We start from the raw sequence: 26,113 nt of genomic DNA on the forward strand, positions 1-26,113 counted from the left end.
TTAAGTGAAACTTGGTGTGGAAATGTGTTGAGTTTTAAAGGTCAATCATGATCTGTGGCTGAAAAGGGATTCTCAGACACCATCTGTACCGAAAGGACTTTGTTAGAGTTTTACCCTGGTAACCAAGTCCGTCAATATTCCTCACAGTCACCTTCTGTATCAGTTGTTAATAATCTTTTCAAATTAAATATTAAATGGATACAAATATTTTTTTTTAGGCAAGAGTCAGATGAGAAGATCATTACCGCTCTCATGTATGCCAGATGAATATGAAGCGAGAGCCAGCAGATGATTGTCTTAGCTTAGCATGAAGACTGAAAGCAAGGAGAAACAGATAGCCTGATGAGAACCAAATCTTCTACATTTCTGTTTGTTTACGGATTTAATAATCAAGATGTGTTCATTATGCAAATCAAGAGGTGCTGGTAGGCCTTTCTTCTTTGCTAGCCATTTACAGTTGTTATGCTCTGCTAAGCTAATCAACTGCTGGCTCTACCTCCATTGTTAGTGATATTCAAGTCCTCATTAAGCTTTAAAAAAAATTAATATAAGTATTTCACTAAATCAACTTTAAAAGTGAAGTGACCTCAACATAAACTATTTCCTTTAGGTCCACAGATTGGTGCTGTTTTTATTTTCCAAGTGCATAATTATAGGATGATAAATACTGGAATCCTCCTAGGTCAACATGTGTATTGGAACAGTAAAAACACAGCTGCATTTAGAAACAACTTTAAATACCAGGAACATGTATTTGTCACTGGATTTCCAAGAAGGGAAGGATGGTGACTAGAATGGAAACAAGGGAGGAACAGAGAGAAGGAAACAAAAAGAAGAGGCAGACAGACAGAAATGATGAGACAAGTGTTTCACAGGAACCACCAACTCCCGAGTGTCAGAGCGCTGCCTCTGGACTCCACTGAGGGTGCTAAACCACTTCCTCTTTCCTTAGTTATCCGTTCCTTTCCTCCACCTACAACCAAGTGCTGTAGACCGTGAGGCTATGAATCCAGGGAAAAGAACAGGCTTAACGCTGCTGCTGGTGGTTGGAAGCCCATCATTGTGTTCTGTTTATGTATTCCCACTGGTTTATATTTAGATCAGGAAGGCGGCGCAGGGTACCTCTAACCTCTGCAGATACAATCAAGGAGAACACATATAGACCATTCTAGAGGTGATCGCCCTCCACCCAGCTCATTGAGGCTTTCATTGTGAAATAGGTATTGTATCAATAACTTCTCATTCCAACTTCACCAAACAGCTGTTCATCGTCCATTGCGTTCTTTTCAACGGGGAGAGTGAGGAAGTAGAAACAGGATGTCTGACACAAGTTCAACACTGTGCATTGCTGCATCGCCCACGGCCACTTAGGACACAATGCCATTGACATAATGCAAAAGATAGACATTTGAATAGTTCGAAATGATATGTCACTTTTAAAGGGGATATTGCAATTTAAATTTTGGGCAATTTTGCCAGCCCTACTTCTTACCTTGAAGGGCGTTTTCCTGTTTGCATTTCCATCGCTAATCTTTGGGCTAAATGCGTGGCCATCACTCGTTCTTCATCCGTGTTTTCTTACTGTACAGTTTTGGGTTGTTTGTTGCTGACATGGTTGACTGATATTTAAAAATGCCGTTTGCCAGTGCTGCATTCGGCTTGTGTGTTCGACCAATCATCATACAATTATGTCATTCATGGTTCCTCTTGTGATGTGAGTATCTACTCTGATATAGGGGTTGAAAAAATCTCTCAAAACAGCCTTAACTAGAACTATATTCCTTCTTAGTTTTTGCGGTTCGGACACAATAAAAAGGGTTTTTACAGACCTGCCACTAAGCTCGTACATATGTCCAGTCATAACAAAACTACATTTTACATAATGTAAAATTATAGGTATATAGGTGTTCACAGCATTGGACAACTCAAGAAAAAAAAATGTATACAACCAATACTAAATAGATGGTAAATTTCAATATAATATGAATCCCATTCCTCTCTGACCTCTTAATCTGTCCTTCACTGTCCTTCACCCATACAAGGTAAACCTATTAACTTCCTGGATCAGAGGATGTGAGGTCACAGCTAAACAAGCTGCCTCTGAAGATAAGCACTGGATGATTTGAAGTCTTGTGTTTTACCTCTATATTATTCAGCCTACATACTACAGTAAAGGTGCATACTAAATAGACACTAAACTGAATAACACATGTATTATGTTGTCTTTCTCAAACCTTTTCTGTATGAAACATAGTAGACATTAGTTTCCACTTTTGCCTCATGGATTTCTCCATTGTCCATCTGTTTCCTGAATATGAACTGCCATGATTTTGCCATAATAGACTCGAGGAGAGAGATATTGAGAAGCTCAGCTAGAAACAACTCTGTTTACAATATCAAAAATCATGTTCATATTGTATGAACAGACAATACCATTCATCATTTAAAACTAAGACAAAAAAATCCAGTAAGTCTTATGATGAAAGCTCACATAAAAAGATTATAATAGGGTTTGTCCCAAAATCCTTTCAATGTGTTGTTTGAAAATAGTGAAAACCAATTGGCAGACAGCACTAAGTAGATTTATTTTGGGCTTTCTTTAAATCCCATTTTAGAGTTTGCATAATATCTCTCCTCCCTTCACATTAATCATCCCACTAGACCGTGCCCAACCGATGAGAAGGTCCTCATCATCTCCAGATGCTCGGTCATTGCCATTCCAGTGCAGTTGCACTCTGCATGCCCCATGGCTCACAAGGCTCAGCCTATGCAGCATCACAGGAGTCCTATAAAGAACACATCTAAGCAACAGGTTGTCAGTTGTATAAGCACATCGTCTTTGTGCACAGGAAAGCCGTGACACTGACCGCTCACCAAGGTACACCCAGTGCCGCAGGGAGGTCATTAACTGAGCCATTTCAAAGCCTGAGCTACGGAAAGTTCTTGTTGATCACTGGTGTGCTTCTGTTGTCACAGTGATAGTAAAATTAACCATGAATGAGGTTTCTTTCATGGCAGTGCGGCAGGAGCCTTTAGGGCATGGTGGGTGATGTAACAAATGTCACAAATGTGTCATTCCCAGGGGCTTAAACGGTGGAGATACAGAGGGGGCTTTGAAGTGTCACAATGAACACTGGGCTTTGTGCTCCATCAAGTCCCCCAAAACTTCGCCAATTCCCAATTGTAGCCCCACCCCCACTTCAGTCCTGGGTTCCATCACATGGACCCAGAGATGGAGGTTACATAACTTGCTTCCAGGAAGTCAGACTGGTTTAAATGAAGAAACATGACCAAGGACGTTTGACCCCTTTGAAGTTGGCACTGTGCACTTTTGCAAGCTTGAACCTCCTTGTAAAAAAAGTTTAGAGAGTGCCTTTCGCCAAAAGGTAGTGCTTATATATGCGCGCACACACACACACACACACACACACACACACACACACACACACACACACACACACACACACACACACACACACACACACACACACACACACACACACACACACACACACACACACACACACACACACACACACACACACACACACACACACACACACACACACACACACACACACAGCAAGGAACGATAATTAAAGTGAGAGACAGAGCGAGAGCGAGTGAGGACTCCCAGCAGGCTTTGAGACAGGGGGGGGGGGAATATGAAAGCCTTGTCCCCACGTCGAACCACCTCTCTGGTATTGTTTATCAGGGGACTGACGACACAGGGGGGTGTTTAATGAACACTGCTCCCCTGCCGGCTGTCTGAAAGCAGGTCTGTCCATCCTTGCTGATGACCCTGTGCATTACCAGCAGACTGCTGACGGAGAGGCCGGAGCCAGCATGGAGGGGCCAGTCACTACACATCGAGTTTGTTCTGAAGATTGATTCATAATATAAGTGTGCAAAAAGGATGACGGCGAGCTTTTCAAAGTAATAACATTGCATGTCAATACTGTGAAGGCTTTTCTTCAGGAGGAAGTCAAATGAGGGTTGATTGAAAAAGCATATGTGCAAGGGTGTGTATTTGGATAGATTGACTTATTTCAGTCTTTTAGCTGTCTATTCTTAGTTGCTTTCTATACCAGAATATCTTTTTGATCACAGAAACATCTTATCAGGAAGGAAAGTAAGACGTGAGGGCAAAAGGTAAATAAATACAGGTCAAAAGTGTTTGGCATCATTCACGACATCCAGTCTGGCTCTTATCTTGGAAAGGCGACTGGCTTGATGGTTTTGTAGATGAGTCTAGGATCTTATCTACATTCACATCCAGTGTCTCATAGAAACAGAGCCTGTCCTCCTCCACTCCCTCCCTTCTTCCTCTCTTGCCCCATGTTGTGAACACTGGACAAGATTATCAATCAGAAATGTGCCTAAGAATCTCTTCACATGACACCAGACCACACCTGGACCAGATCAAACGCAGACAAACACTTTTCCCAAACACGCAACACAATTATGAAAAATGAATCTAACAAAACACAACCCTAATATTTTAAGTCTCAAGGTTTGTGAGTTAACTGAACACATGAGAATGACTCACCAGCTTGTTCTGTCTCAGGAATGGTAGATGTGCTCTGAGAAAGAGAATAGAAAAAAGATTATAGATAAGTAGTAGTGTCATCATTATTCAAACTCATTCAGTAGAATCCCTTGATCAAATGTGTCTGGTGCATGAAAATTCATGAAAAAGCATATTGATGGAAAACATCAAATAATAATATTCATGCAGTGACATGATGCTGTTAGATCCAATTCCTTTGCATGTTCTCCCTCCCAATTGATGGACATCTTCGGATCTGAGCAACAGAATCTACGTCTATGTCTTGTCTGTGTGTATTTCCAGTCTGATCGTGTATAATAATCCTTGAAGAAGTTTAAGATTTTAAAAGGATTTTAAGAATATTGTTTGAAATCTAAAGGATTGTGCAGCTACAGTAATATAGTGCTACACACACCAATACGAAAAAATAAAAATTGGCCCCACACACACACACACACACACACACACACACACACACACACACACACACACACACAGACACAGACTCTGGATGCATAATTTAATAAAATGCAAACTTTGTAATAAATGGTCACAGTTAATAACCCACTTGATACTTGTGAACCAATATAACATCCTTCAAAGTCAGAGCACACAGTGCACTCTCCTCTGATTCAATGTTCAAACCTTATGTAGATAGTCCGCAGAGACAAAACTGATCAAATCACAACATATTTTGTAGATTCTCATTATTCTGCGCACACAATATTTTCCTCTTTGGATTTGTAGTGGGTTCTAAAAAATGTAACTGATTTTAAACAGGGTTTCTGGTCAAAATGACATCAAGCAGTCATTACTTTGGTGTGTGTGTGTGTGTGTGTGTGTGTGCGTGTAGGACAGCAGTCAATAGGAATGCAGAGGTCTTTCTCGCCTCTGACTTTTGACCTCAGGTTCTTTGGCTGACCTCCATAGGCTGACCTATTTTAATCCAGACTCCCCTGGAACAGATCAGACAGGAAAAGGAGGATAGGGTACACACTCAATACGATTCATCCACTTTGTCCAAATAACTTTTGGTGTGCAAAATGTGTAAATGTCTTTTTCTCCTGATATTTCTATTCAGATAAATGCCTCCGTGATAATTGTTTCCCTTGAGGCCTAATTAAAGTGATTTAGCTGTGTCCCGCTGTGACTACTTTAAAGCCTGTTTACCCTTTAGCACCTACTTACACAACAGATCCAGGACAGCCAAAGCCACACTGATTATCATCTTAAAGGAGCAGTTTGACATTTTGAAAATATATCCCAACGGTATCCTCTGTCCCAAGGTTACAAAATACAACTGCCAAATACTCAAAAACTCACAAATTATTTCATATTACAGGTTATATATTTCTTTAATTGTACTAGGGATATGTGCCAGATTTCTCGACTGGGAGAAGTAATTACTTTAGTCTCCTCTGGTTGCCTGACAACCGCACAGTGAAGAAAGACTCCGGGAAGTGAGACCAAGAAATAGTCCTACGGCTGGTAACGGCTCCATCGATCTACCCGTCAGCTGAAGGTGTACTTATGCCTTTGTTTCTCAGCATTATGATAATTGTGTCACTGCAGCTAACCGTTACAGTAAGTTCTACACAATTTTCCCCATAAATAGTCCACTGTAACTATACAATAAATAAATCTGATTAGTGTGAAGTTCTGTAGCTTTTGTGAATTTCTCCTTTGATTCACTTGCTGTGGCTGATAAACAGATACAAATTTAAGATTTTTAGTTCCATGATTATTCATTCTGACTTTACACAATCAGACGGAAGAGCGTGTCATAATATGAGAGATAAACTGAATGAATCAATAAAAGCAACAATGTGAGTCAGGTGGGAGTGAATACAATGCCGGCTCATACGTATTTCTGCTAACTTGTTGGCCGATTAACGCTGGATAAAGTGTTGTCTTGGTCCCAATCTCTCTTACTCAGATACTTCAGAAGCCAGTGGGTGAGCTGCAAACTTGACCTAAATTCATTAGTGGTACGTCTGTCGAGGTGTGTCTAAATGTGTGAACATGTATTTGAGCACAGTGTGTGGGCAAAAACAGCATTTAATCACTTTCTGGGTCAAGTTTCAGACACAGAGTGAGTAAAATATCCCCTGTGGACAAATAGCTTTACAATTTATTGCTGATTAATGACCTAAAAAGACACCATGGAGAAGCTTCCTTCTCACCCTCGGTCACTAAATCAGCAGCACAAACAGAACAACAACAGTGAGGTGAAATCAGAGATAGATTTATATTCAGTGCCGTTTCAGCTGTTGAACTCCGGAGTAATATTAGCTCTGCTTTTTCAGCCACAGAAGTGTCCTCGCTGCATTCCCTTGTGTGCAAAACACTGTATATGGTGTGAACCTGTTTAGTTGTTGCCTATTTATCAATTGCATATAAACTGACTCCGTTGGCAAACAGGTGGCATTCCTCAAACTTTCTTTTCTTTTCTAATTATTATGTTTTTTTCTCATCGTCAATAAATCATAAGAAAAAACAACATTGAATTGATCCAACTAACAAGTGCGTCTTGAGTAGCCAACGCCTGATATAATTTATTAATGTATTCGTCACAAACCTATTCAAACTGTAGCTATTTGAGTCAATGACACATGCACCCTCCTGCTTCTGAAAATACTCCTTAGCTTAATCCGCTGATGGAAATAGTCCATTATAATGCCATATTCCATTCTGTTTGAGTAACATTTCCTGAAAACTACATTGCCCAGGTGTTTTAAACAGATTATTGAGTCTTTTCTAAAAGTGAAACTTTATATTTTTGACCTGATTAACATTTTAAGTGCATGAATGGGCTTTGGGTTTAGTTGGGGCAGAGCTAAGTATCAAGACGGATGGAGTAACACATCGCTTGATTTTGACTGAATATAGCACCTTTCAGCCTTATCCCTCAATTCCACTGCTACACATATCGTATGCTACATTTAGAAAAAAGTTGCAACACATCACATGTTGATTTGTGCGAAGGTTTTACCAGTGGTGTTAAAATGAGAAAAACACAAAATCAAAAGCTTTCTGTATATTTAATAATCAGCTACAACTCGCAGAAAGAAGGGCCTTGAATAACTGAATCAATATGGGAGGTCTGTGTGGCTTCTCTGCTCAGCACTAACAAGACATTTCAGTTCACCAGTGTGCGCCCTTCCTATTGTGTAAACACCACACCACGGGTTCCTGTCAATGACCCATGAAGTCACTTACACACGGTGTAAATCTCACCGTCACACAATGCGGTGTTTTCCCTCATAATAGCAATTACAGTTGAATAAAGGTGAGTGAAAGACCACCGAGCCTAACAAGAATGTGAATGAATGGGTACCAGCAAGTACCAGTGTTTTCACAGCATTACGGTCACATATTTTCCCAATGTTTGCCTGCGTTCCCTCCCGGCATGCCACGGTGCAGGTTGTCCGGGCCGTGTCAGGTGTCCACTGGGGAGCTGTAGGCTGCAGAGCACACAAGCGTCAGCTGCCTCATTTACGGCCACTAATTTACTGGAAGTGGGTTGTGTGGGGGGCACAGGGAGTATGGTATGTGTTTGCTTTACACGTGTGTGTGTGTGTGTGTGTGTGTGTGTGTGTGTGTGTGTGTAGGTGTGCCTACACGATTAACCACAGATGGGTAATTATAGTCATTACTGTAGCAGGAAGCAAGCTTTTACAACAATGTATTTAGGTTTTTGTAATAATTGTACAATTACAAACAGAAAAAGTTAGTTAGTTAATTCTTTCAGTAATCTTGAAAGAAAAAGTTGACTATGTTTCAACTAACAAATATATTGTATATGCTGGTGTTTAACAGTCTAAACACAAGTAGCAACACAAAAAACAATAGTTTGATGAACAACATATAAAACCCATGATGAGACAGTTTTCCTTTTTGTGTGTTACAAAACACATTTCAGTTGGTACCAAATAAAAACCCAATACACAGCCCTAGTAACACATAATATTTCGTTTTTTAGTAATAGACCCATTGTGTACAGCACTTTTCTGGTGAGGGAGTGAGTCAGAGATGTGAAGCAAACCATTGGCATGTGGCTCTTGCACAACAAATCCGAGCAGTCCACCATGCCTCTTACAACCCCACCATCACCCTGTCATCCCCAGCCCCCCTCCTGCACTGCAGCTGCAGTGTGAGTGTGAGTATGTGTGTGCGTGTAAGTATGTGTGTATGTGTGTGTGTGTGTGTGTGTGTGTGTGTGTGTGTGTGTGTGTGTGTGTGTGTGTGTGTGTGTGTGTGTGTGTGACCACCCATGGTCTGGGCTGGCCAAGGATTAGGGGGCTCAGGCTAACCCAAACCTTTTTCTCCACCACTTAACGCAAATGGCTAAATTGGTGCAGATGGCTTATGGTCAGGTAAGCTAGCGGCTCCGTCACTGAGCATATAAGGTAACTGTGTGTGATAGAGGGAACAGAGACATTGTGTGTGTGCACGTGTGTGTGTGCGTGTGTGTGTGTGTCTGTGAGTGCATGCGCACGTCTGTCGAGGGCCTTTGGAGATGTTATCTGTTGCTCATTTCTGGTTTTTGACTGGCATGAATGTGCTCTTTCTGCCCTGCACTTATAAAAGAATTTATTCTCCATGCTACGTCGACCCCTGAGTGCACGTGTGCAGGGAAACGTGGGAAACAATTTCATTTTGGTATTTTACTTAAGGGAAAGACCAATCCCCCCACTCCTCATACTTTCTCCCCCGCATCCCCGTTCCACATTAAATAGTTTCCATATGCCACACTTGAAGTGTGTCAACAGGAAGTGATGCGAGGACTTGGTGTAATGATGCGTTGGAACGTTTCCCGCAGAAGATGTATATTAGCGTCCAGATGTTGGATTTAACAGCTATTTCAAAAGAAAACAACTCGCAGATGAAATCTGGTGACATTTGAAAAGTGTCTCAGTAACGTCTACTGACTTGTATGACGCTAAAAGCCCAGGTGAAATCACTTTCAGTCTTTAGTGGGAATGAGTATGTAGGAGGCTAATGATTTACACTCACACACAGACAGACACACACACACATACACACACACACACACCAGCCGAGGCCTCGTTAAGTTGTGAGGCATGTTCTGTGTGGGGTGATGTTGGTTGACAGACAGTGAGAAAAGAGGATATGCGTGCACACACACACAGACAGATACATAAACATATTTGCCTTTGTTTACAAGAGTAAGCCAAAGCAACAGGCTTCTGGTTTCAGGCCCTGTTGGTGGGATTTAGTGCTGGGCCCCTGGAGCATATACGGTGAACTGTTGACTGGCCCTTGGAATCCAACAGAATAACACTTAATTTGTCTAAGCATAAGACTCTTCTTCCAAAACAGCAAACCAGCTGGTAATCACCAAACTCACTCAGGTCATATTCTAGGTTTATCTTTATAATGTGTAAATTCAGATACAACTTTAAAAGTTGTGTCTTGTGTATAGGATGGCATTTTGAGTGTCTATTTATGAATCATGTATCGAAATGCTTCAGCTACAATGAATACAAATAATAAAAAACTTTTTTATCTCAAATCAAATGGATTTATTGGCATGACGTAACACGATACATATTGCAAAGTACAGTATAAGTCAGTATAAGATAACCTAAACATAATTTCAGCAGTGACATTGTAATATTCACATGTTTGATAGTCAAATGTTAGTCTTCAAAGGGTCTTCTTATTTATTATGGGCAAAAAAAGAACAAATCCATGATCAACATCCAGGAAGGGCTTTGTGGCAGGAAGCCTTTCAGCAAGCTATTGCTGAATTAAGTGACATCATGAACTCCAGTGGTTGCATGAATGCAAAATAATACGTTTGGAAATGGATAACAAAAAACCTATGGGACTGTTTTATACACGGTATCAATGATGTTATGTTAAGCTACGCGTCTTGCGTCTTTGACGGATTAAAATGTATTCTCAAACATTAAAACAATCTATTGATGATATCTGATAATCAGATACGCTGTATTCATTTCCAAAAAGTGTGTGTGTGTGTGTCCGTCCATTTGGTTACACGAGACAACGCGCTTACTTCTTCTCCGCAACAATCAAACAGCTTATGAGCTCTGAGCACGTACACTCGTCACTCTGTCTCTCACATCATGCTACTCTTATGCCAACAGCGTATTATGTTAACAACTGGATTGCGCATAAACCCAGCATTGGTCATTGTCACATTAAATGTCCCCTGTCCCGCAGTATGTGACAGGGGACATTTAATCAAGTTTGATGTAATGTGAATAAAAAAGTCTGGCTCTATACTTTCACATTGATTTTGTATGTTTTATAAATAACGTTTTTCAGTTTGGGCATTTCATTTGTTTCAATTCGAGATACATTTTCAATATACATTACTATAAGCATAATTATAACCATATTAATTGATAAAAGATCGAACACAAGTTTACTAATTTATCCAAAAAAATAAACACAACCTATTGGGGGCCCACTCAAATATAAAAGCTACCAACACCATGCATTATTCTCCTCCCGTCTTTTTACATTGATTAAGAGACAAAATGTGTCACCTGTTCCCGCTCACCATGTTGAATTTGTGGCTTAAGAAGTTAAAAGGGATAAGTCTTATGAAACCAACTGCACCAACAATGCTAGCCTGTGGATTAGCCACTGACATTTTTGGGAGAAAGCAGAGAGTGGGTTAACAACACAGAGGGATTAGACTGTCCTCTGTAGAAGACTCTGGTGGCCCCATAGTAGTTTGATGGCAGACATCCACCTTATTGACTTACCAGAAGGACCAGTGGGCGAGACCTTGCTGGGTCGCAGAAGGTTTTGTGACATTTACTAAAGAACGCACACACTTGACTGTCTGCTGTAGAGGGCACTGCATTCAGCTGGTGAGCAAAGCATTGACTGTTGGGTAACTGGATATTTACTTTGAAATAAAAAACGAACGCCTTCGATAAGTAGGCCACATGCCCTCCTTTAACATTACAGCTGAGGGCAAAGATGATTGATTGGACGAGACCCGCAGGTGTATATTCGCTGAGGAAATGCTACTTCGAAGCAAACTTGAATGAAAATACACATCCAAAACAAAAATGTGAACACATGCTCAAAAGAACGTTACAATGACAACCCTCAATCATCAGCCTGAAACAGCTCAATTGCACCTGGTTTTACAATGAATTCCTGTGTACATGTTTCAGCATCTTTGGATGCGGTTTGTTTGTTCGTTCTGTGATTTATGGCGGTTCATTATCAGCGGGCTGCAGGGGTGTTTTCAGATGCCTACATTATCCAGTCACTCTTCAGATTTACTGTCAACAAGTACATCATCCTGCTACTATTCCCTGCACTGTGTACTGCCTCCTTTATGTCCCAGATGTAGGTTACCATTGATGCCAATGTTGGCAACACACACAGCAGAGTGAGGTTTTTATGCTGGATGAAAATCTATGATTCATTGAAGTTTTTTTAAATGTAGCACAAAACCCATGAAGCCAGCAAATCCCCCTGGTGATTGAGCTGATGTGATTTAGGTGATTTTAGAATATGTTGTCATCAAAACAAACATTGTCAAGAGAGTTGTCATTGAGCACAGGGACTTATGTGACGTTTGATTTCCACAAAGATGCTATAACAGAAAACGTTCTGTATTTTGTGAAACAATTAAGGAAATTTTATAGCTCAAAGCCATTGAGAGAACATGTTGAGTATGGTTATTGAGTCAGGCTGATGTATGTAGAAACATTTCATGATGGCCAGTTTTGGCTACAAAATTAGCACAAAAAAGAAACGATAACTCTATTCGGTATATTTGTGTCTTTAATGCAATGGCTATAGCCTTGAATCAACAGGAAAAACAAGATTGTCTCATGGGGTTATAGAGAAGTTCACTTTCCACATCCTGTTCCAAACACAAGCTTTTCTTTTTTCTTTTTTTAACCACAGCAGGTCTATGTTTGTCTCCTTCTTACAGCTGTGCTCAGCAGAGGAGTGACCTTGGGGACAATGACACAACACAAAGCGGCTAGCGTGGCCATGACCAGAGCAACAACTGGCACCCCTTGTTAGACTGAATGGCGGATGGCTTCATACTCATTATGGCCTACTACAGCCTTCAAGACAAATATGTGGGTGGAATGTAATGTGGAAGGCAAACATAATTATCGCTGCTGCACATGGTGTTGACGATGGTCCGAGGGCTGCAATAAGAGTGGGAGCAAATATAGAGATAAATAAAAGGCAGTGAGAGTAGCACAATATTGAGTCTGTGTTGTGTGGGATGAGAGAAGGTGTGGTTTGGATAAAGGATGTTTGGTGACTATGAGGCTGCCAAACCGGAACATGGAGGAAGCACAGAGCAGAGATCTGCTAGTGACCTTAGCACGCAAACCACAGCACTTCTATTGTCCACCGAACTACAGACAGATAAAGAGCTATATACATACATAACCATCTGATAGGGAATAAAGTATTTCTGTCACTCTGAAATTAAAATATCTCTCAATCAATCATGTCAAACCAAGGGTCAAAGGTTGCCCTGTTATGGAATGTATACCAAAGACAATTAAGGCTAGGTTAGGGCAGTGACTTCCCTGTCACCATACAGTGCATGCATGAAACGTTAAACACCCCCGTGCTAAATTTAACGGACAACCATAGTCTGTGCTTTCGTTGAGTATATAGCGGAGGTATGCAGGGGATTCGGACTATGTTGTTCTGGTGGGAATGCTCCACGCCGAGGGTGACTTATGTGTTGTTTCCGACTGTAACATTTAGAGGAAGGTGGTCAGGGTTCAGCAGCCTCCGCCCGCCTCTGTGGCTTGGCACATCCTCTACAGCCACAGAGCTCTAAAAATAGAGTCGCATAACAAATGACTCTCACGCCACGCATAACTTAAGTTTGTTACGACAGGTTACACGTATGAATCCAAATCAATGATAATGCTGCTATGACAAGCTATTGTACAAATTCTTTAAAAAAAGGACATTCTTCAAGAGCTGGACGATATATTGATATTTCGATATTGTTATATGAGTACGTTGGTAGATTGAATCATGTTGTCTCTTTTCCTGGTTTAACAAACTGCATTCTGAACTTAACAGGCTGTTCTAATCGTTATTTATTATACATTATTTGTATTTAGACACTTAAGTCATTATGGATAATTACTTACCAAAGAACTGATTAGTTAGTCCAAAACCCCCCCAATAATTTACATAATAATATTCATTTAAAATAATCATTGGTTTACGATTCTTGAGTGAATATTTTCTACTTTCCTTGGCTTTATGCGTTTGTACTGACTGTTTAATAAGACTCTTAGTCGGACAAAACAAGACAATTGACGACCTCCCCTTGAGCTTTAGCAATCTTTGACATTTCAGAGACTAAACAATACAAAATAATAATAATAATAATAATAATAATAATACAAATAATGACTAGTTGCAGCCCTAAATATAATAGAGCCAAATCAATAGACACACATCAGGCTGTAAAGCACATGAAAGCCATCTGTTGCAACACAACAATGCACGTCAAATAACATTGCACCTGCTACACTAAGCAAGTAATAGAAACCTGCCAACAACAACACTCAAGGGCAAAGAATAGCAGCTCCACCATAAGAAAAAAACACCTGCTGTGGCACAACATCCGCTAGATATTAGCCCCACATTTGGTGCAAGAATAACAGCCACCTGCTGAAGGCTAACAATAGCCATCAGCTCCGTTAGCAAGGAGCCAAGAATCTATTCACTTGAACTTATCCACAACACTGAGTAAATGACAAAGTACATGCCAAGTGAATGTCTACTTATCATCACTTCACATGTATCATTGTTACATAAAAGGCAGAATAGTACAATTGGTACAATCACACCAACATTTTACACTGAGTTCCAGGAGGTGTCAGGGGGACAGTAAGAACACAAATACCAGTTACCTCTTGCATAATCCAGCAGAGGACGGAAGGAATGCAAATGGACAATAATAAACACATAACGAATCACACTGCCTCTACAAATATACAAAACACCAATTACAATCCACAGACACACCAACCACTCCTCTGCACATTCACTGAAGGCCAAGATGGAGGTTCAAAGCCATTTGAACGGCTAGCGTGGCTACTGGAGGTACTAATATCCAAATGTGTCTTAAACCAAAGTATTTGCTTTGGTCCAGAGGAAAGAATTTCTGGGCTTACTTTTCACTGGAAAAGGGTTAGATAGGATTTTGGACCAGGATCAATTGATAGTGTAATTAAGTGACAGTACACATAATACAGCTCCTGAAAAAAAGGGATTTTAGTCCTTTTAAACATGAAAAAAGACACCTAAACTGCATTGATCTCGCTGTCAGTTGGTCTGAGATGTACTTCCTGCTCGAATTTAAAATGTGAACCTCTCAATGACCTTCTGCATGGAGATGTTCATCTTAAATACTTTACAAATAGTATAACATTTGTGTGGTAACATGTTGACATACTACTCCCTTTTATTTTGATTACTTGGATCTCTGCTAATATATCACAGGAGTGTGTAGAAAAGCCATTTCTGTGTTGACTTTAAAACGGGTTGCGCTCAGCAGTGGCTTGCCAGAAAGATATATGTTGTTTGCTGTCATGTGTTAACTTGCAAATAGTTTCTTGTTGGGATGGATGTCAAGACATGTTTAAGGCAACACACGAAAGGCTAATGCAAATGCTATGTAGCAGAGCCAGTGATCTATTATCTGGCATTCTTTTTTTATTTTCATCGATTTTCATAGGCTTGGACTTTGGCTTTTTTAACATACTATATATACACAGCACAAAGTTGGTTTACATTTGTGCCTTATGCAGTTTGTTAAAAAAAGCCAAAATCAGTGAATCAGTATAATCAGTAAAGCATGTATTTAATGTGTATGAAGTGAACAAGTTTAAAGCAGTTAAATATAATCCAAAAGTCCTACGATAAAACATATTACTCTGAGGCTTGTAATGCTAAGCCTTTGTCAACAATGCCAGAGAGGTATTAAATAAACAAAATTGTTGATGGTGTAGTTTATGGTGGTGTATTTGTTGTATTGTGAGCAGCCCTGGTTGTTCAGTCAACCGTACAGTGTAATGGGGAACACTGGGAGAAAGAATGAGATTTGTTTCCCCATTATAACATTAGATGACCCTCACATAAAGGGAAACAAATGTTCCTGAACAGCTGTAAGAGTTGTATTTTTTATACAACAACAACTTCTTGTAAAGCACAACTGTAATGTCTGGTTGAATTTAAACCTCAATCATGGTTCTTCCTCACATCTGCCTTGAGTTTGCATCATTTAAAGGATTTGTATTGTCTGGCTTAAAAGATTAAGTGGCCGTCCCAACACTTAAGTTTGAAAGGACTCAACAGTCCCTTTGACTACTAACCACTGAGAATCCCCTTCATGAAGTCATCATCTCTTTGGCCTCCATCAATCACCCTGCTGGGCCTCCACTGTAAAAAGCCTCCTATTAGGCGCAGTGAAAGCACTGTTTACCCAAGCTTAGTGAGTTACCTTGGGTGACTGCAGGAATGGAGGTTGTGGAAACAGTTGGCTGCAGACATTATACATCACCGAGCATGTTGCTCTGTGTCCCTTAAAGTAAGTGTCACGCGGGAGGGAAATATTGCATTCCTTTGAGACGCCGTAAGAGTTGTGACGTGCAACAAAACCTAGCATTATCAAGAAGGAACCGCAAAAGATAAATCACGAATGTGTGACGTTCTTTGCATGCATCTTGTGATAAAATGTCTCAAAGCAGTTCAAATCTATTTATTTTTAATATTTCCCTTCAAACAATTGTTTGAGTGCTCAGTCCACTGGCTCCCAGCGTCGTTCACTTTGCCCTGACAGCATTTGCAAAGCAAGGCGGACAAAGTCATAAAGTGAGCAAGCAAGAGGTTTGGAGACTCACGTCTCACTTGAAGCGTGTCCTTCCTCGCTCCCCCCTGCCCTGGCTTTTCACCCCCAGACCCCCCTCCTGACCCCTTTGTTGGGGAGAAGGGGTCTAGATCTTTGGAACCAGCTAATTATAGAGTTTTAACGTCTGCTTGGCTAAGCCCTAAGTGCTGGGGGACATTCCTACAACTGGGGGATTCACTAGGAGTGTGTGTATGTATGTGTGTGTGTGTGTGTGTCCTGTGTTTGCCATTTTAATTTAAACTTTTCTACCACTATGTCCCAAGAGAAGAGGGTTTTTTTTATTTGACAGCTCTTCACTCAACACCAGAAACTAAAACAGCCACAACAAAGGACAACTGATGTTGTGCAGGTTTTAAAATCATATAAAACTGCAAAAACAGAATAACATTCATACTTTCAACAAGCCTGGCCATTATTAATGTAAAGCGAGGACAGGAAGCCAAGGAAAGGGGGGAGGGTGGGGTCTTAATTGGTCTCAAAGCAATCTGCTGATTATGGTTTAGAATTAGATGCATGATAATGAGCTCCTGACTTACCCCACTCTTAGGTTTCGCTCCAAGGGCTGGTGTAGGTCCTGAGGTGCAGGCAGCAAGAAGATGTGGATGTGGAGGATTTTGTGATGCTGCTGGCACAGATCCTAAATCAAACTCCTGCACAGGTGAAAGACAAAGATGACAATGCCGGCATTATATTATTGTGCAAAGAGCATCGTTTTCCTCCAATATTTCAGTATTTCTTCAAAAATTATCAAGTTCATAGTTTTATCAGCACACTACAAAGTTCATCTGCAGATGAATGATACGTTGTTTGTAGACATTGCTATGCCTCGTAATGGCCACTAAGGGACAGATAAGATTCATTTCGACAAAATCAACAAATAAAAGGTAATTTTCAGATCCATTGGGTACAATACATTCATATAAAGAGAACAGTTGTTTCAAATGCAGTAGAAACTGCAGCCAAATCCAGCAGGATTACATGCAGGTGTGTACCTGGAGTGGTCGTCGATGAAGGGTTGGCGTGCTGTCCATGGAGGAGGTGGCACTGAGGGCATTCTCTATTTCCTGGTCCAACTGGTCCAGCTTCATCAACAGCAACACCATTGAGTCCAGACGAGCATGCTCACGCTGAATAAACAGACAAATCAGAGAAAAAAAATGAAATATTACCATTGCAACCAGCTCATGAATTTAGGGGAGACACTGAACCCCATATGGCACCCCATGGACAGGCCAGCTCCCTGTATGGCAGCTCTGCCCTCATCAGTGTGTGAGTGGGTGAATGAGAGGCACATTTGTCTGGTGTGTATATATGTATGTATATATATATATATATATATATATATATATATATATATATATATATATATATATATATAGTCCATTTACCATATGCCTCCAAGGATGGAGAATGAGACAGGAGAGTGCCACTGGAAATGACAAAAGTGCATTGTAAAGTTGGAAGCATGGAGATATAGATTAGATGTGTTTTGCTTCCTCTAAAGTGTCAAAAGGGAAGCTTACCAGCTTCTTACTTGATCTGAACAAAGGACTAAATGAGCGGGGTATTAACAATATACAAGAGATTGAGTCAATAAAGAAAAACATAAAACAGATGCAGACTAGTTGGATTTAAAGAAATTCGAATAAGCTAAAGATAAAATATACTTGTTGGGTTTCTTTTTCATGTAAGGCCTACCTTGATCCGTAATATATCATCATCATCATCATATTAAAAATAACAGTAGAAATATATTTTCATTACATTTCCAAACAAGTATGTAAAACTAACTCAGTTAATGGGCTTGTAGCCCTTCATACCAAAAGACCGTTAACTATGTTCATCCATCGTTCCCTGCTTCTACTTCTCTTTCCTCTTCCTTTCCAACTGCTGCAGATAATTCTGATCTTGACACTTTCACCCTCTGCTCTTCTGAATCCGTCTCCCTTCTGCACATAAAATAGTCCTTGTTGTTTCCTGTGCTTTTTCCACACCCCCTGGGCATTTAATATATATCTCTGGTCCATTTTTGATCATATAAAAGCACAAACATAGGCTGCTATTCTGCAGTGCCTAACTATCCGCTCTCACGCTGCGATAACAAGTCTCACAGTGACCTCAGGTGGTGTCTCATCAGTAAGACAAGCTCAAAAACTTGCAATCCAGCCCACCTTCACACTCCTCCCACCACTCTGTCCTTGTTTGCTGTGCCTCAATCCGGTTTTCTTTGATACAACATAAACCCTTGTCTGAAGTTCAATCTTGTAAAGTCCATTTCTGGAATTCTTAACACAGTATATATGTTATTATTTCCTCTTGCCTGTCTTTTATAATGGCTCCGGGTGTGTCTCGCTGTCTGAGCTTCTCTCCACGAAATGACATCACACGGCTGGTTCATTAGTCCCTACCAACCTCATGACAATCTCCACGAACAGACTCTGTTAAACAGTTTATGAGGGTGAGCTCATGGGACACACAGCTATGATTGTATGTTGCAAAGGTATGGAGGCATGTCACTGTGTGAATGTGAGACTGGATTTAATGCGCCATCTTTTCTTATGTATGATCAATTAGAGAGAAATCTTACAGTTAAGTTATTAAGTACTAAACAACTCCTGTGAGGTGGCTATATTTTGTTTGAGTTAAGTTTACAATGGGTGTATTCAGATGACAACATTCATATGAGATGTGACTAATGCATTTGAGGTTGACAGGTTTATGGATCCGAGATAAAATCGGCATCACGGTAAACAAGTTTCAGCTCCGCCTGGCTCCCTGCTCTGCCCCATATAATGTCTTATGACTTGCACTTACATTTATTTTCCAGTTAGCGCCCAATTAGCCTGTCAAAAGCCGTCCCTATTGGATTTTTGTTGAGAGAGCAAATAGACATGGAGGGCCGTGGAAATGTGTCTCACATTGATGCATTCATTGGCATTCCCAGCTAGTGGCAGTGCACATCGCTACGTTCAGTCTCCTTGGCAAAGTATCACAATGAAACATTGTACTGTGGTAAAACAATGACATCTTTACGAGACATCACTGAATGAACAAAAGCATCTGGCCTGAGATGGCAACAACAACCACAAAACAGCAGAGTAAAAAACAAGTGCAGTGCAATGTCAGGCGCCCAGAGAGGCAACGCTTTTTCGGGGGCATTCTGGCGGTTTGGGTTTTCTCAGAAGGTTTCTCTTCTCTCTTTCCAATCTTTTGAGGTTTCTGTTACATTCCTCTCAACTTCCTGTTTTTTTGAGATGGGAGACAGTTCCCACACTGTTTGAACTCTTAGACCCCCCCCTTCCCCTTTACTTGCTCTCATTTTCAAACCCCCTCCTTCTACCCTGTAGCCTTAATCCCATATTTCAACCCTGTCCATTAAACTGAGGGTCTCTTCCTCTGCTGAGCTAAACATAGTGCGCACACAATTATGCATCCACTGTTTACTGTATGTATCTCATTCATAAACATTAAAAGCATGAGCATTTGATTGATAAATGAGGACTGAAAGGCAGAACAAGAGACGGAGAGAGCACCGAGATGATGATGTTGCCAAGAGGTCGGCTGTCAGATAATCAACAGTTTGGCCCTGGGGTCAAGATAAAGCCCTGTTGCTAAAACAAATAAACACAGCAACAAAGCCCAATATCAGGTTAATCTGAAGCCATTATACAAACCAGATGGCTTCAATTTACAAACGGAATCTGCAACAACAACATGGTTTACTGGGGACATAATCATTTATTAGTACAATATCTTGTCAGAGATAATTCCAGGTTGCTGTTGCCATTGCCCACTAACAGATAATAACATCAGTTCTGCAATTTCCTTCATCATATCCAAGAGCTTCTTCTCCTTTTTCTTGATGATGAATACAGTCTGTTACCTCCCTTGGAGATGATAATGTTAATTTGTACAACCTTATTTCTTTCCTGTCCTCATGACCTTCCCTGAAGCACATTTTCTTCGTAAACTGTCTTCATACAGAATGTAAATGGTGGCGCTATCAAAGAAGAGGCAAGCCATCCCCATATGGTGGATACATTGCTTTGGTGCCCTACAATTTAATGGCCGAACTGCTTTACTTGATTTCAAGGGGACAGTTATTTTTCTCGCATATTAAATCCAAAGGTTCTAAGATTGAAACTGGAGCCAGTGGTAATAAGTGAGGCACTGGTTTTCCATGTCCTTGCACTGGACTGTCATCTCTGTTTTTTTGGCAGCTGCTGAGAGTGACTTCACCATCGGTCATGACTGAGAGGGCCTCCAAAATAGTTTTTGCACACATGGACAAAATTTATGTTGAAATAATCCGTCAGCATCGTAGCGCGTGCCACGCATTCAATTTAAGGTCGAAAGACTTTACATGTGACATGACGTGTACTCTGTAAAGGGGCCAGTGGGCGTGTGCATAAGCAACAACATGACATCCCACATTATCTGTGCGGATACATACAGAGAAACTCCTTTGAAAATATATTACAGTAAGTTCAAAACAGTCAACTGAACAGGACAAGACGGAACCATTCTTCATTACCAGTGCAGCACATTGTGTCACGTTTTATAAACCATGGGTATCAAATCATCCCACACACTGACCGACAAGCCACTATTAACCGCCACGTTGCACGCTTTAGTATAACTCTGTTCATGATATCCTCTCACAGGAATATATAAACCTCAGAAAACAACAGATAGTCTTGATATGCAATGAAAAAGCACTTTTAAATGTCCTTTATATGGCCTCACAACTACAGTATAGTGTTTTTGAAACAACTTAATAAATGTTTTTGCAACGCTTCAAAATGCAAAATGTATAACCAGTACACAACCTTGAATACAACCTCATGCTTGGGATTTTTATCTCAAACTGTTGCTGTTCACAAGCGGGTGATCGTCTTCAGCTAGAACCTGAATCGCAAGAATCTGACTTTCCACAATACGATGCTTGTCTAAACAACATGCCTGCGTTGTAAATAATGGATTTATTGTTGTCATTCCAAAAAGGCAAACACTGCGACTACTAACAATGAATAAATACTGTGTCCACTCCCGGATCATTGCTTTGCTTAAATTAGCCCAACTCCAGGAACTGCTTATTTTAGGTTTTTGGCACTTTTGACACTCGCTACCAGTGTGTAAAGAGTCTGGAAAGAGCACAACACACAGTATTTTCTGGAGTGCAGTTTAGGCCTTTCACCCCACAGATCCCTTGAGCTTCCAGCCCCTTCGGTGTTCATGGTGTCCATGCCCTTATAGGACCTTGTTTTGCAATGAGCCGTTGAGAAAGAGTAAAACATTTCACAGATCCCCCCCCACTCAACAATCTGTAAGCATGTAAGAGTGAAGTCATTCTTTTCCTGAGACAATTGCCAGAGTGTGGGACAAAAATTATTTGTAGTCCATAAATGCCCAGTAAGAGTCAGTTAAAAAAGAAAAATGTAAAAAGTGCCAGGTTGGAGTGCCAGAATTGCAGTTACTACGCAGAAACAAAATCAATATGTATTTAAATATACATTGTGATCCACTGCATCTCTTCCACATCAATATCAAATAAAGCCTTACCTTTCTCATACGCACTTGGACCACGCCGTCCACTTTTGGATCTCCAGCTTCATTCGTTCCTTCTAAAGCTGGACTGGCAAGTTGTGTGTCATTGTGAATAACGGCGTGCACGTCCATTCTCGAGACTGTGGCTCCCGGCCTCTGGTGTTCCCTCTGACCATCTGCCACCTCGGAGGCAGGTGACTCACTGAGGTAACAACCAAGGGCTTGGTTGCCATGGAGTCCCCCTGGTGAGAGCTCATCGTTGACCTCAGCAGGGCACGGTGGCAAGTTTTCAGTTTGCTGTTCGGATCCTGCATGTTTAACATCCATATGAGACTGCTGAACATGTGGATTTTGGTTAAAATCTGAGGCGATGTTCTTTTGAGGATCCAGTACAGGGGTGTCATCTGGCTCCACATAGCTAACTTCTGGGATAGTATCCAACTGCAGGGCTATGGTTTCATCGTCACAACAAGCCAACTCTCTTACATCAGTGTTTTCTATTGGTTGACTAATGGAGGTCGTCGTTTCCACATACTGGTCTGAAGACTGGGTCATTTTCGTATGCATGGGGTTTTCTTCTAAATATCCAGTATCCAGTTTTTCAGATGACATGTTGCTGTTAACTGTCACAGAGCAACACTGCCCATTGAAACATGTATCGGATGATATGATTGGCTCATACCTGACCTCTGCTGCTGCTTTCTGGCTGCCTTCTTCTTGTGCACTTTCCTCTCCCTGAGGCCCCTTCATCGCTGTCATCCCAGCATTACACGGCTCCAACAATGCCTGGTGGGATATTTCACAACCATGAGCCGGATCCAAACCCCCAGGACAGTCGTGATGATCCTGCTCGACTCCTTGTGCCTCGCTTGAGTGAAGTCCTGTATTTTCATTTAGAGTTTCTGGGTCATTTAATCCATCCAGCTTGACAGCAGCCTCTGTGCTCTGGTGTTCAGATACTCCTTTGTCACATACTTCCTCTACCACTAAAGTCACAACTGTTTCCACAGTGTTGTTAGCCTGTGACATCACATCACCACTCTCCATCGTATTAACTGAACTGTGTAGCACACCGACCGGTAAGGTTACACTTGTATCAGCATGGCCAAAAGTGGAAATCTTCTCTCCCTCGAGATCTGGAAGGTCAGTTTGAGGTTCCAGTTCAGCAGAGAACTGGTTTAGTGCGGCCTCAGAGATTTCAGGAGGTCTGCTGTAACCCTCTGTATGGCTCTCCTTTGTTTCCTGATGATTTGGAAGTTTGCCAGGCGGTTCACCAGCCAATCTAGACAGTAGAGGCCCATTGTTGGAAGAGATAAAGATGCATTGTTGCCCTTCACGTGAGATATGTGGACTTTTAAAGACATTATCGTCATTGCAGATGTTGTGACTCAGGCTACTCTCACCGCCAATTTCACCATTGATAGTCTTCTTCGTATGACTGCTGCTACAAATTGCACAAGAAATAATTTCCCTGTTTGAGTTACAGTGAAAATCTCCAGACTTCCCAATGTTTGCGATATGGAGATGCTCTGATTCAGAGGCCCTATGGGCAATATTAACATCCACCAGCTCATTAGGACCATGAACTGACAAATCCACTGGAACTTTTACATCACTGTCCATTAGCTTCAGCTGTTCTGATGCAGTGTTATCACACACAACCGAGGCCGTCACCTCAAGTGTCTGAGCCAGGTCCTGTGTGGGCAGTTGGTGGCAGCCCTCAGGCATGGAGGCACACCTCGTCCGTCGACCTTGTTTTGAAGACCCTGCTCCCATCCAAGGCCCCTCGCTGCCCACCCCATGACAGCAGACCAGGTCCAGATCATCATAGCTGTACTGTAATCCTGAAGCATGAGTCACGTGCTCCTCCCAACTTCTTTTCCGTATGGCTACTGGCATGGTGGACAGCCAGTGCTATCCCATAGAGCTGCTTATGAGGGCAGGGAAAAGTGGAGAACCAGATATTCTGCAATCAAGATGAGAAATGGGGATGAGAAACAGCCTGTGTTGGCAAATTATGAGTTTACAGAACCTGAATGTGCAGATGACAATATGGTAAATAACATTTAACTCTCAAAGTAAACAGCTTGGGAGTAGTGAGTGGAAGTTCAAGAAGGGCGTAATTGTAATGCATCATAATTCCCTGGAAAGTATAAACTCTGCTGGATCTGTATAAAACAACTCGATTCCCAGTTATGCTAATCTAACATGGGATTATCTTTTCAAGCAGGGCTGTTCCAATATTCATCACAGCACGCCAACTACATTGAATGTTCTTGATCTGGAACCCTTTATTTTGCCTGAAGTGTCAAGAAGCTTCCAGGAATAAAGCCAACAAAGCTGCCTGAAATATCATGATAATTATAAAGAATAATGTTGTACTTTTGAACATCTTGACAATGTGAACTGTAACAGAACCAGTTTGTCATATTTACACATTTACATATCTTCAATCCACATTAATTATAACTGTGCAATTGTGGTCTGAAAAATGACTGGTGTTGGTTAACTGTCACTCTGCACACACTAAAATGAGAATGATGCAACTGAAGGGAGTTAGAGAGCAAAGACAGTCAGTGTCCCTAACAGCTGGGTGTCCACAAGCCAACATTATTATAGTGCATACTGTGGGTTATATTGCATGAATCAAGCCAAGTTGTGTTCCCCTGTTGTCCAGGTCAGAATATACATAAGTTAAGGAACACAGGGATTCAACAAGCAGCATGCAAATCTACTTTCAATACAATTTATCTATCATTGTTTCCGTTAAAGAGTCCATTTTTACAACACCTCTAACAGTTTCCTAAGCAGTAAAAGTATTATCATGGCATGAAGCTGCTGCTGGGTATTAGTTAAGTAAGGGGGGGTCCCAAAAAGTGTCTCAAAGCAGTTGCTCCTTCTATTTGCCCTCAAACCGACAGCAAAGCTGACACCTCAATACAATTCAGATTACTTTATGCTGGAGTAACAATGTTTAGTTATTGTACATTCTCCAGTGATGACACAGAGTTTTACAATATAATCTGATAGCGGTATATTCAGTGATTAAACAACGGGTGATAATCCAACAAATAGGTTATGGATTCTGAAATTGATTTGAGTGCAGTTATCCAGAAATACAGTGCAAGTTACCTTTTCATTCATCCACGGAAAGAAATGCGTAGTTGTTTGGGAAATATGAATCCATCTCTTTTCAAGTGACTCGACATCCGTTTAATTGTGTAAGCAGTCCTTAGTCTTAGTTTCTGCAAGCCATTTTCTGGACTCCAGTCAGGATCTTCGCTGTAAAACTGTCGGAAAAAAACTGAAGCCCCCAAAGGCAGTTAGAAAGCCGGGGAGCAGTGAAAAGTCCAAAGACAACTTCCATCTTGATCACATTAGGGTTTTTGCTGACGCTGAATGCCAAAGAGTCGGGGTGGTGTTCGAGGGGCCGGGTTTTCTTTCCCCCACTCCACCCCTGCTCTCCTCCGTTCTGTCCTTTTTCTCATCAGGTTCCCTCCCCGCTGGTTTTGACAGAGAGTCTGAGTCACATCCTTGGAGCCCCATCCCCCGTCTGACAACTCACCCAGCACACTGTACGCATTTATTCTCCCCACACTCCTCAAATGTACTTTTACTCCTCACTATTTCAGAAACTTCCTCTCGCCTTCTTCTCTTGTCGCGTTCCTCTTCCCAGTGGACTTTTCTTGTTCTGCGTTAGCTTGCTATCCACTAGGTTGGGCAAGGCTCCCACCAGTTGGTTTAGATTAGTAACAGGACAGGCTGCCTCGTAAGACCTTTGGCTGTGGGCCAAGAGAGATTGCTCTAATGTTTTGGCAGTTATTTCTGAGGTAGTTTTTTTTTAATTTGTCATCTTGTAACTCTACAAGGAATTTTAACCAAAGACATTGGCATTAATGAAAGAGAGCATATATTTTTATATATATATATATATATATATATATATATATATACACACACACACACATATATATGTATGTGTGTATATATATATATATATATATATATCCATCCATCCATTTTCAATACCGCTTATCCTCATTAGGGTCGCGGGGGCGCTGGAGCCTATCCCAGCTGACATAGGGCGAAGG

At 41.1% G+C, this 26,113-nt stretch overlaps 1 protein-coding gene across 4 annotated transcripts in view; it reads right to left on the reverse strand.

Moving 5' to 3' along the window:
* dlc1 (DLC1 Rho GTPase activating protein) overlaps window positions 1-25,725 on the reverse strand; it is a 75,029-nt gene extending 49,304 nt beyond the window's left edge. The window contains exons 1-5 of one of the 4 annotated variants that reach the window (XM_034545139.1): window positions 25,155-25,725; window positions 22,038-23,988; window positions 17,468-17,602; window positions 17,012-17,125; window positions 4,550-4,583 (exon numbers count right to left, since the gene is read on the reverse strand). In XM_034545139.1, the coding sequence (XP_034401030.1) occupies window positions 4,550-4,583; window positions 17,012-17,125; window positions 17,468-17,602; window positions 22,038-23,921 (2,167 nt within the window). In that variant the 5' untranslated portion in view covers window positions 23,922-23,988; window positions 25,155-25,725. Of the gene's footprint in view, window positions 1-4,549; window positions 4,584-17,011; window positions 17,126-17,467; window positions 17,603-17,863; window positions 17,905-18,295; window positions 18,420-22,037; window positions 23,989-25,154 lie in introns of those variants that run through there. The other 3 variants (XM_034545130.1, XM_034545157.1, XM_034545148.1) reach the window with 3 other exon arrangements.
* Between the last annotated feature and the right edge of the window lie 388 nt (window positions 25,726-26,113).

This window comes from Cyclopterus lumpus, chromosome 1 (assembly GCF_009769545.1).
Source record: "Cyclopterus lumpus isolate fCycLum1 chromosome 1, fCycLum1.pri, whole genome shotgun sequence".
In the NCBI taxonomy this organism is placed as follows: Eukaryota; Metazoa; Chordata; class Actinopteri; order Perciformes; family Cyclopteridae; genus Cyclopterus; species Cyclopterus lumpus.